Source organism: Bombina bombina, chromosome 5, assembly GCF_027579735.1.
Source record: "Bombina bombina isolate aBomBom1 chromosome 5, aBomBom1.pri, whole genome shotgun sequence".
In the NCBI taxonomy this organism is placed as follows: Eukaryota; Metazoa; Chordata; class Amphibia; order Anura; family Bombinatoridae; genus Bombina; species Bombina bombina.
The window spans coordinates 295,141,559-295,154,724 of record NC_069503.1 but is presented as its reverse complement, the minus strand read 5'-3'; the positions used below and the strand labels follow the sequence as shown (position 1 = coordinate 295,154,724).

The following is a 13,166-nucleotide window of genomic DNA, read 5'->3' as shown; positions in this document are numbered from 1 at the left end:
GTGGCTGCATCATCAGCTTATTATGCGAGTTGCTTCTTTTGCTCATCCTTTTTGGACTGTGATCACTTCAGAGGTTTGGGGGCCATTTGGGGTCTCTGGGCACAAGGGGTTTGGTTTCCTTGTGAGGCGAGGTTGCCAATTAATGTTCTAGAAATCTATGAAATTTTATAAGTACTTCAAAGTTGGCCTTTGTTAAAAAAGGAGTCATCACCGTTTTCAGACAGACAATTTTTTTGCAGAGGTTTACATCATTCATCAGGGGGAACTTGTAGTTCCCTAGCTATGGAGGAAGTGTCTCAAATTCTTTCCTGGGCAGAAGCCAATTGTTGCCTGATTTGTGCAACTCATATTTCAGGAGTGAACAACTGGGAAGTAGTCATCAGTCACTGCATATGAACTGATGTGAACTTTCTTTCCATTTTTACATTTTTAGTTGATACTATTTGTATTTTTTTTACTATTTCATTTACAAATAATACTTAATACTTTTGCACATGTAATAATAATTATATTGAGGTTAGTGCGCCCCCTTGAGATATAACATTTTGAGTGTGTCTTTTTCAGTATTTAAGAAGTTGAGAAGCTAAATACACAAGCAACGACATGCTACAAACACAGAGCTAATATAGACTACTGCAATTAAGACATACTTGATCTTTCTTCTAAGCCTCCTTAAAGGTACAGTATGCTCAACAGCAGGAGGAGCAGAAATCACCATTTAGACATACAACTATCATGACAGAGCCCTCCCCTCAAGCGCAACCTCAGGGGTCTGGACGAATGAGCCCTATGAAAAGAAGTCACCAAATTAGAAGCATGGATATCACTTTTATACCTTTTTTTGTTTGGTGATGAATCTGATATGCAGGAGTAATACTCAGAATTCAGAAACAGACCAGAAATCAAGAATTAATCCAAATAAGTCTCTCAGCGAGGGATATAGCTTTCAGAAAATCCAGTAGCAGGCCCAGGCCCATAAAGACAGTCAATCAGCAGTACAAATGGGGTAAAGCAATACTAGTGTCAGATGAACTAGTCAGGGTAAAACACAGCAATCAGTCCTTAATCCAAACCTCACAGCAAATGGGATGAGGCAAAAGAAGAATCCAGGAAAATAAGCCAGATTCAGGAATCCAAATTCAGAAATGTAAACGGGATACAAATGCTAAGAAACAGGTACTGAGTACATAAATGTCTGAGCACTGAGTGCAAACAGGATGGAGGATTTAAAGAGCCAAGCTCCACCCCTAATGTCTGAGCATTGAGTGTAAACAACATGTAGGATTTAAAGGGACAGGTTCCTGCATCAGAGAAAGGGCAGCAGGTAAAGGATCCTGACATATTCCCTGTGTTAGTTGCAACCTATGGGTGTGTACAGGAGCTGGAGAATCAGGATGTTCATCATGAAATCTTTGTATCAAAATTGAGGCATGTAATATGGATAGCAAAGCAAGTTGTACTGTGACTGGATTAATGATTTTTAAGATTTGGAAAAGAGCTATGTATCTGAGTCCCAACTCCTTTGATGGGCAGGATAACTTAAGATTTAGGGTGGATAGCTATACTTTATCCCCACATTGATATGTTGGGACAGGAATTCTCTTCCTTTTAGCATGCTGTTTATACCTCTCCTGAGAAGTAAGTAAAGGCTAAGAAGTTGAAAATTATTTTGTAGTACGCGTATTGAGTTCAGGAACAGTTGATTCTCTTGATAGACCAGGTAATGTTGAAGGATGAAATCTTCCAATGCACACTTTATTGCCAGAAGCTCTCTATCTCCTACTTCATAACTGATCTTGAATACTGTTAGTTTTCTATAATAGAATGCTCCTGGATGTAGCAGATTCTTCTTCCCACTCATTTGTGATTAAACAGCCCCCCCCCAGCAATTTCAGAAGCATCTACCTCTATAATAAAAGGTTAGTCCTCCTTGGTTTGGATAAGAGGAAGTTCAGAAGAGAGGATTATTTATAGGGCTTATAGCAGGAGAAGCAAAGGGTGCACAAATTGTAGACAAATAACTCAGCATGCTAATGCACTGTGGCTGAGCTCTGTAGCAACCCGAGGGTTGCAGGTTAGATCCCCGGCGAGGTCCACTCAGCCTTTCATCCTTCCAAGGTCGATAAAATGAGCAGCGCCTTGAGACCCTTACGGGTGATTAGCCACGCTTTACAAGTACCCAATACATACATACATACAGATACATTAGAAGGTAACTTTCTAATTAGAGGAGATATTTCTGCAATTTTAATAATTTTGCTTTGTGTGAAAATATATAATGAGCAAGGTCTTTAGGTTTGAAGATGTATTGTTTTGATACAGCAGTTTGACACAAGATAGTAATGCAGGTATACAATTGGTAATTTTAATAACTGCTTATATAGGAGGGTTTATAGTTTGTTTGGGATTTCTTGTTTTTTTTACATTCTGGTCAACTATAAGGAGGAGGAGGTACTTTGTAATACAATACACTTGTGACAATTTAAGGTATTGTTTTTCCTCTCCTTCTTGTATGTATGTATATGTACATTTAAAATTCAATAAAAAGAAAAAAAAAGAGGAGGTGCAGAGGTAAAAATATGTTTCAATGTCTGGAAAGCAGTCTGAGCTGCGGAACTGGATGTTCTTCTTGGTTAATGTGGTTATAGAATATACTACCTGAGAGAAATTCTGGATAAATCTCTGATAGAAATTAGCAAATCCCACAAACCGTTGTTTTAGTTGTGGGAGTGGGTCAATCTATTGCTTGGCTCTTTTTTTGGGTTCATACTGACTTGACCAAGAGAGAGGATAAAACCTAAAAATTCAATGGAGGAGGTCTCAAATGCGGCCGTTCCAAATTTAGTATAACAACTATATAATTGGTACTGCCTCAATCATAGAAGTACTGTACAAACGTGATGTTCATGTTCTTGTAAAGTCTAAGAGTAAATCAGAATATCATACAAATAAACCACTATGAATGTGTCCAATTAGTAATTGCCAGAGTAAGAGATTCAGAAACTGAATACACAAGCAACCACATGCTAATGTAGACTACTGCAATTAAGGTCTAATTGATCTTTTAGGCCTCTTTAAAGGTACAGTACACCTAACAGCAGCAGGAACAGAAATCACTATTTTAGACCTACACTTATCATAATAGTGACAGTGACATTTTTCTTACTTTTGAAACTCATTTTCCTGCAAAATGTAATAACAATTAACAATTTTACCTCTGCTGAAATTATTCTTAATCACAGTAAACCATGGAAATGTAAACAAATTAAGTTATCTTTTGTTCCATCTATTTAGAGTTTAAATGTAGTGTCTTACGACAACTGATTCACATGGTTGAACAAGAATTGAACAAGTTTTGAGAAAGATTTGAGGCAAGCTAAATATTTTCATTTCAAAAACCATCTTTTGCACTTAACATTCTGCTATGTTTTCAGGACTGCTTTTCCTTTTTTACAGTCTCACAAGCAGGCTCACATGCTGATACCTTACCCTTCTCCACATACAGTTTATATAGGCCCCTCTCTCCTTTCTTCTCCATACCTTAGCTCTCATGAACTACTTTCTATTTTAAAATCTATAACAATAAACTGCACCACCTCCCAGAAATACCCACACTGATATAAATCTCATTCTCACCTACTCTTATTTTCCATCTTGCTGCTATGAGCATCAGGCGACATCTCTCCAAATCTCATTCCCACCATTACCCAATCACGTACTCCTTATAGAACTTTAATAAAAGCAACACACATAACCTCATTTCCATCCAATGCATCCCATACACACACACTCCTTTCACCTGTGCACTATGGAACTCTCTCTGTCTGTCTGCAACAAACTTACAGCCATTCATGACCTGTTTATTTCAAATGCTTTCACCCTTTTAGCAATTACCGAAACCTGGCTATCTCCTTCTGACACCGTTTCCATTGTTGCTCTCACACATGGCGGTCTTCACTTTAGCCATACCCCTAGACCAGGTGAGAAACGTGGCTGCAGTGTTGGGATCCTGCTCTCCCCCTCCTGCACTTATCATTACCTACCTCCAATTCCATCTCTCTCCTTCTCCTCCTTTGTTCTCCCCCCTCTCCCTCAAAGTGGCAGTTATCTATCGCCCTCCTGGACCGACCTCCCATTTCCTTGACAACGCCTGGCTTCCTCACTTTCTCTCTTCAAATATACCAACCCTAGTTCTTGGGGACTTCAACATTCCCATTGACAACCCATCTGCCCCTGCTGCCTCTAAACTTCTTTCACTCGCATCCTCATTCAGTCTCTCATAATCCACCCTATTCCCTACCCACCGTGATGGAAACTCCATCAACCTGGTATTTTCTTCCTGTGTTCTATATCTGACATCACCTGTCACCATTTTCCCATTTCAGACCATTACCTGGTGACCTATAATATGAATGCAACAGCTAAACCCACTTCTCCATCCCGCACCCGCACCTGTAGAAATATACATGCTGTGAATCCGCTCCAATTTTCAAAATCATTCAAGATCTCCTCCCTCACACTTCCAATATGACCTGCCCTGATCTCACTACAGCCCACTATAACAAAACTCTCTCCTCTGCATTAGACACCCTTGCCTCTCCCCAACTGTGCAAAATATCACACCGTCAGTTACAGCCCTGGCATGCTCAGCAAGCACGCTATTTGCAAAAATGCTCTCATACTGCTCAGTGTGTCTGGAGGAAAACTAACTCTGAACCTGATTTCATACACTATAAGTTTATTCTTCATTCATACATTTCTGCCCTTCACTTAGCCAAGCAAACCTACTTCTCTTCTCTCATATCTACTCTTTCCTCAAACCATAAACAACTCTTCTCCACCTTTAACTCTCTCCTCAACCCACCTGCTCCACCCCCGTCTGTCTTTAGTGCTCAAGACCTGGCAGACTACTTTTTAAACAAAACACGTACTATCCGAAGCAACATACCAACATCAACCTGCAATATTTCAACAACAGGCCCAGTTACTCCCTCTGCCACCCTCTGCATCTTCCATCCAGCCACTGAGAATTAAGTTTCTTCCTTACTATCTTCCTCATTACCTGCCCACTCGACTCTATCCCTTCCCATCTAATAACCCCTATCTTCCACCCTTACTCCTGCTCTTACTCACATCTTCAACCTATCTCTCTCTATCTGCTCATTCCCATCTTCTTTCAAACACGCAAAAGTCACTCCCATACTCAAAAAAACCTCCCTCGACCCTAATTCTCCTGAAAGCTACCGCCTCATATCACTGCTTCCACTAACATCAAAACTCCTTGAAAAAACTAGTTTACCATCACCTTACCCACTTTCTGTTCGCCAACTCTTTGCTTGACCCCCTGCAATCTGGATTCCTCCCAAAAACACTCAACTGAGACTGCCCTTACCAAGGTTACTAACGATCTTCTCTCTGCTAAAAATATTGGCCACTATTCTATACTCATCTTACATGACCTCTCAGCTGCCTTTGACACAGTTGACCACCCCCTCCTCCTACAGACCCTTAGCTCTTTTGGCCTCTGTGACACTGCTCTTTCCTAGATTCACTCCTATCTTTCTCACAGGTCTTTTTCTGTGTCATTTGCCGGTGACTCCTCCTCTCCAATGCCTCTGTCTGTTGGAGTACCTCAAGGATCTGTTCTGGGTCCTCTACTCTTCTCCATTTATATTTCTTCGCTGGCTAAACTTCTCAACAGTTATGGCTTCAAATATCACCTCTCTCTCCCTCTGTCCTTTCTCATGTCAGGGCCTTCTTATCTGGTATTTCTTCCTGGATGGCCTCTCACCACCTAAAGTTTAACATGTCTAAGACTGAGCTCCTTCTTATTCCCCCCTCAAGCTCTACGCCAACTTCTGACTTCTCTATCCCTGTTGACGGCATCACCAATTCCCCATCGTCCCAAGTCCGCTGCCTTGGAGTTACACTTGACTCAAATCTATCCTTTGTCCCCCATATCCAATCACTTTCTACATCCTGCCGCAACCATCTACGCAATATTTCCAAGATTCGCCCTTTTCTTAATGCTAACACCACAAAGAAAATTATCCACTCCCTTGTTATTTCCCAACTTGACTACTGCAATAACCTACTTACTGGCCTTCCTCTTTCCCACCTCTTCCCCCTTCAATCCATCCTAAATGCCGCTGCCAGGTTGATCCACCTTTCCTATCGCTCTGTATCTGCTGCACCTCTCTATAAGTCCCTTCATTGGCTCCCCATTCACAGCAGAATTAAATTCAAAATTCTCACCCTTACATACAAAGCTCTCACTAACGCCGCTCCCTTCTACCTATTCTCTCTAATAAACAAGTATACTCCAGCCCGCCCACTAAGATCCAACAATGACCTGCTCCTTGCATCCGCGACTATCACCTCTTCTCATGCCAGATTGCAGGACCTTTGTCGTGCAGCACCTACCCTCTGGAATGCTCTCCCTCGTGCTGTCAGGCTTTTCCCTAATCTTCCTTTCTTTAAATGCTCCCTGAAGACTTTTCTGTTCAGGGAAGCCTACCACCCGACTCAATAATAAATTAATTTCACTTACCTAACATTTCTCTCATCTAACGCTGCATTAACATCTTTCTCAATCTTGCAGTCCTCACCTCCTGTTTCTCAACCTCTTACCCTTCTAGATTGTAAGTTCCCACAGGAATAGGGCCGTCGATTCCTCCTGTATGTGTTTGTAAATTTTGTCCTGTCTCTTACAAGTCTTATATTGTTTTATTTAAATAAATTGTATCCATGGACTGTGCCGCGCAATATGTTGGCGCTTCATAAATAAAGTATAATAATAATAAAAATACTGGTTACAAAAAAACTGTGTAAACAAGAAGGTTTAGGTGAAATAATGATCCTAGTGGGGGCTGTGACAGAGAGGAACTAAAGGTAATTTTCCATTCTTTCTAAGTATTGGCCTTTGATTAAACAGTTATAAACAGGATAAGGAAGATGTTGTTTTTCCTAGAAGCTCAACACATTGTGGGTGAGATTACAAGTGGAGCTGTATTTAACGCTCCCGCTCAAGTGCTAACTCCGATAGAAGTAAGCTTTTTGCACACGTTAGGTAGTGCTCATATTAGAAGTTGAAAATAAACAGTTTTCACGTGCACACTAACCCAAAAAAGACGAACTTAGAATATTGTACTTGCGATATCATATTCCCCTTTAGAAGTCAATGGAGCAAAAAAAGTGTAAAAAAAAAACCCCTAACAGCCTACCTTATATCGCTTGCGCTCCACTTGTAATCTGGCCCTAAATTTGTAACTTATCTGTCAATAATGAGACAATGGTCCACGATAGTGCACAACATAAAATCAATCAAATAAAACGAAAGTACCTATAAATAAGATATGTTACTCATTATTAATTTAACAATAAATATGTTTATGGGATTAAATGTTTTAGATGCTATTTTATAGTAAGTTTATTTATACTATTCAGATCAGGACCAGGCATATTTACACTGGTATGTTAAAAGCTCTTTCAAATATAAAAAGTGTTGATCATATACTTTATAACATCTTAAATATTGATAGGAAATTTCATGCTGTGACCTTGACTTTGCTCTAATTCAAATATTACAATTCATATTATTGTGTTTCCCAAATGATGCGCAGATGAGTTTCAACATCCTACATTTAAAGTAAATATACTAAGAGGTCTACATATTAATCCATGATAATGCAAAATATTTTTTGATCATAAGGTAATATTTTTTAATTGGTTCTTAAACATACATAGCTAATAAATAAAACAAACAACTCTGTATTATGTTCAGTAAACAATAAAATGTTGCCTGTTTTATGCCTCCAAAGAAATATTTATTTCTTTTTTAAATAAGGATTTTATTTATAGAATTTTTACCCTTTTTCCATTCTTTTGAAATAGCTTCACCTTTACAATTTCTTCTTGTAGAGACTGTACAGCTGTACATACAATTTAACTATTGTTCTTTATTGTCCTTTGAAATGAATGAACTAAGGACGATCACACAAAGTGAATTGAGGTTCTTCGGGTTAAAGCTGGAACTGTTAAAATCTTTGAGCAATAGAAAGAAAAAAACAGTATTTCAAAGATATATTTATGCATAGGCCAACCAAGCCCAGCTTTAGGGTAGCAACTATGAGGCGCAGCAGGCAAGCACTCCCCAGTTCTCTCTTTGTCTGCTTCAGGGTAAGAGCCTGTTAATAACTTGAAAAGATAAAGAGGTGGCAAATGAGGTGCTCATAAATACAACTGCAGCAGAGACAGTGTATTAAAAAGTGTCTAAGGCAGCATACATCTTAAATCTGTGACTATCATTTTCAAAGACTGGGACTTAAAAGCTGTCATTAAAGCTTTTTAGATGCAGACAATAGCACTCTGCTGAACCTTTAAAAAAAAAAAACAACATAAATACATAGCTGTTATGTTTCATAAACAAAATAATACAGGTCAAGAGTTATAAGAATAATGAATAAACATTATAGTTATTGTAATATAATTCAGTTTTTTCTATGTTATATATCAGTGATGGCTAAACTTGGCACCCCAGCTGTGCTTAGGCACTCTCAATAGTTCTGCTCCAACACATTACAGCATTTCCTTTTTGTACTTTAATCCTATAACTTTCTTTCAATAATAACAAAAGGGTTTTTATGTCAAAAAAGTTGCCAGGCAATACCAAAATCATAAAAAAAAACCTATTTGAAAGTATTTTGTTTATTTATTGGAGCACTGCCCTCTATTCTTTTAATTGTGATTAAAAAAAAAAAAAAAAAAAAAAAAACTTTTTTAAACAGGAAAGATGAGGTAAGCAAAATGATAAAATGTATCTATAGTGTGAATATATAATGGTTTCTTCACAGTCTCCAATAAATATATCTTGCAGAGTTATGTATTGTTGTAAAATTATGTTAAATTTGTTTCCAGGGGAGTCGTAGAATTTTAGTATGTCTATAAATCAGCCACAGTCATTTGACATTCCCCTTAATTCAACCAGAAAAAAATATAATTCTCTTGAGAAATATCTATATTAAAAACACTGTACAGTTTTCTATAGCTCAGATGTCTTTTTGGTATGGATAAAATGTCATTTTTCTCTTTCCGGTATATTGCTGTTTTTAAAAAAATGATTTGCTTTGTGAGTTTAAATTTGCTATAGTTTAAATAAGCAAATGATTTGATAAATAACAGGTCTTCTCAATTGCTTCTTTACTACAAGCAAGTTTGTTAATTTCTTATAAATGTTTATAATAGTTGAAATGCAGTGGAATCATAGGGGTAGATTTATCAAGGCTCGAATGCAGATGTTTCCGTGCGACCGCTGCTCCTTAACTTGCCTGCCACGTCTGAGGTAGCGGACAGCAATCAGCCCGATCGGATACGATCAGGTTGATTGACACCCTGTGCTGCAGGGGGCGGCATTGCACAAGCATTTCACGAGAAGTGCTTTTGCAATGATAAATGCTGATAGCGTATGCTGTCGGCATTTATTGATGAGCGGCTACAGTGGATCATGTCCTCTCACACATTGTTAAATCAGCCCCATAAAGCGGAATCCTGATGAACAGCAATCTAGAGTTTAGAGAAAGTGGATTACTTGCAAACTCCTAAGCAGCTGTGTAGGTTGACTCTAGTGAAGTTGCAGCATTTAAGTTTCATTAAAATAGTAATTCTTGTGACATTTTATGGAAACATTTTGCAAAAAATATTCAAAATATTAGATATAATGCCTGACAATATTCTTGTAATGATGTATATTGCCAAAATATGGGGTATTTAATAAAGACCACATTAGAAATATTATGGAAACCATCACATGACTTGCATTACCCCCTCCCCCCACCCCACCCTATATTACAAATAGTAACTTATTAAATGGAAACTAATGTTAACCCTTTCCGGGCCTATTTCGGAATATATCTGACAAAGGGTTTTACCGCTTGTGGTCCAATGTCGGATATATTCCAACATAGGACCGGAAATGTGCCGAAGTTCCAAGTGACATTACCAGTGATCGGTGCACAGCTAGTCTAGATGTGGCGCTGTGCATTGATCACTGGTGCTAGACGGACACTGCAGGCACGGAGACCGCTGCAGGAAGAGGAACTACCAAGACACAGACGGCACTGGCCAACAGCCATCAGAGGTTCCCCGCTGTCCCTGAATGGGGAGAAATTAGAGGTCGGGAGCCAGGAGGAAGGATCCTGGCAGCACAACCCTGAGATTGTGTGCAAGGGATCTGGATATGCTGAGCGGCTGTGCCTATTTTTCAATGTGCTGTTGGTCTGTGGATATATATATATATATATATATATATATAATAATAATGCGACACATCAATTTCCCATAATAAAATAACTGCACACTTTCCCATCTGTATCCCTAAGGCTGATGGTAAAATAAATAAGACCTGCTGGTGCACTTATTAAAAATTAATAGGACTGGAAAGGGTTAAAGTTCCTAGTTGTATATGATGAACAAAAATGAAGCATCTGGGTGTTGGAGAATTTATATAAAAGGCCATAATGGCATTAAGTGAGATTACTTTAATACCATAGAGCAATCCTCATAATATCATATTGAATCTTTGTCTTCGGACTCATAATAAGGTCTTCAGTTTTCACTTGCACAGAGTTGTTAACTATGTTTTTTTTCTGTTTTAAGGGATTGCTTGTTGCAACCATCTTCTGCTTCTTTAATGGAGAGGTAAGATTTTAAATCTATATCCTGGGATTCATTTGTAATACAAGTAACATGAGAATAAAATAACTGCTGGATGTTCAGAAATGACAAGGCTACGTCAGTGGTTATTTTAATTAGTATGTTCTCAATTAAACAAAGCATTAGTATGTCATGTGTATATAGTGTTATTATCTCCTATCAATCAACGTTTTATGTGATATTTCTGGAACACAATCTCTAACATAAAAATATGCAATTTCTGAATGTAAATGGTTAAAACATTTGATTCTTTCTATAAACTATCCTTTTTTATTTATAAGAATCAGACAAGTATCATATAGATAAGGGCTGATGTTAAACTGTATGATTGGCCATAATCCGTAGTCTCTTTAAATAACATAAGTAGCTACTGATTTGATACACAAGCCATGAAATAGGGTCAATAGTATCATGTGACTCTATTATGTCTATTCCGGTACATTTAATTTTGCCACTTAAAATGTTTCTTAGAAAATTATTGTATAGTATTGATCTATCTAATGACAATTGTAAGAAGCATGTGTATGCTTTTGTTTGGGACACTTGGACTTTTGATTATTACAAGATACGAAACCAGTTTTTTTTTTCAATCTGTTTGCAATTATATGTTTTACCTTCTAATTACCAAAAAAGTGACCGATCATGTAAAAGCTTAAAAAATATGAGCTAAAATTAGGAGAGCTTGCATATTTCATATGTGGTGACATAGCTCACAGATTTTCTCCCTGAAGGGTTCACATAGCTGGTTTTAGAGTTGAGTGTTCATGTGGTTGGTTCATCACTGTACTGTGATTATGCAGACATATTTAAAGCTATAGACTAGGCTTTGGTCTAGTCTCTGTATAAGGACACTCCCAATAGCCTTTGACTGGCATATGATAAGCCACTCCCTATTGAACTGGGGCATAAAAACTGGAACACCTAGCTCCTTCCCTCTTTCCTCTTTCATCTCCTGATGAAAATGGCTGATGTTGGACAATGCAAGAAAGCACACTTTAAAGAATATGGCTAAGTATTCCTGGGATAAAATTATGTGATTATTTTAGCAGTGTTGCACAAATTGGGGTAGAGTTGCACTGTATTCATTATTTAAACGTTTTTGCTGTAGAATATATGTGTGTGTGTATATATATATATATATATATATATATATATATATAAATATATTCAACTTATTGTAACATATGTATTGGTTCCTATTAAAACTCTTTGCAAAAATTATGGATGGACCTATTAGTATTTAAAAATGTAGTTCTAATGGATTAGTAGTTTCTAGATAATTTACCATAGAATTATATTTAGGATATAAATATAAAACTCTAGATACATTAAAAACCACATCACAATGTAGCATTTGTTCTCACTGGTTGAAAAGGTACAATTCTTACAGCTGTATTGGTGCAAACAAAGAAGTGTCTATAAGCTTCATAAAAAGTAGTTGCTCTTTTGATGGAATAAAGTTAAAATAAGTATTGATTAATGAAACAAAGTAAAAAAAATATATATATATATATATATATATATCCCTTTAAGTCGTGAATTATGAGATATGTGTATCCCTTTACTTATTTAACGCTTTCAATTTAAACTTTTGTCTGAAGAAATTATCCTTAAAGGGACATAAAACCCAAATATTTCTTTCATAATACATACAGAGCATATGATTTTAAACAACTTTCCAATTTACTTCTACTATCTAATTTTTTTAAAAGAATACCTAGGTATGCTTAGGAGCTGGAAGCTAGCTGCTGATTGGTGGCTGCGCATATATACACCTGTTATCATTTGGTTATCGATATGTTCAGCTAGCTCCCAGTAATGCATGGCTGCTCCTTTAATAAAGAATAACACAAGAGTGAAGCAAAATTGTTAATAAAAGTAAATTGGAAAGTTTTATACAATTATGTGTATGCTCTATCTGAATCAGGAGAGAAACAATTTGGGGTTCATGTCCCTTTAAGGTCCTTCTATGTTTTGTGCATTTGGGATACAAAAAAACACATATATGTTTTTTTGGTTTTTTTAAATCAAACATTTTAATTGCTTAAATTGAGATGATGAGATTGAGAGATGCTCATTTTAAAATGTGCATTATCCTTAAAATGTAACTAGTAAATTACTATATAAAGATTTTATTGCAGTAAATACAAAATCTAGAGATATTTCTTTAAAGCTTGATACTATTATAAATACCTGTTACCTTAATGTTTCAATAATCAATTGTATACATTTGCAAATGATTCTGAAGTTTCATGTATTATTAAAATAGTCCTCTGTTATTAAATTGTGCTTTCTACTTCTTACACGTATATTAAAGATTTATTTCAACATCAGTCATCATTTTCATGAATCATATTTGAGGCTGCAATTTTTTTTTATCACTTGTAGCCATTTGTGACTGAAATGACAAAGACAAATTACATATAAAATAGATGTAAATTTAATACCATTTTCAA

The 13,166-nt window shown here is 36.9% G+C and overlaps 1 protein-coding gene across 1 annotated transcript in view; it reads left to right on the top strand.

The window, feature by feature from the left end:
* Positions 1 to 13,166, top strand: part of CALCR (calcitonin receptor) — a 1,065,293-nt gene that overhangs the window by 975,016 nt on the left and 77,111 nt on the right. The window contains exon 15 of the mRNA XM_053714051.1: positions 10,654 to 10,695. Within this exon, the coding sequence (XP_053570026.1) occupies positions 10,654 to 10,695 (42 nt within the window). The remainder of the gene's footprint in view (positions 1 to 10,653; positions 10,696 to 13,166) is intronic.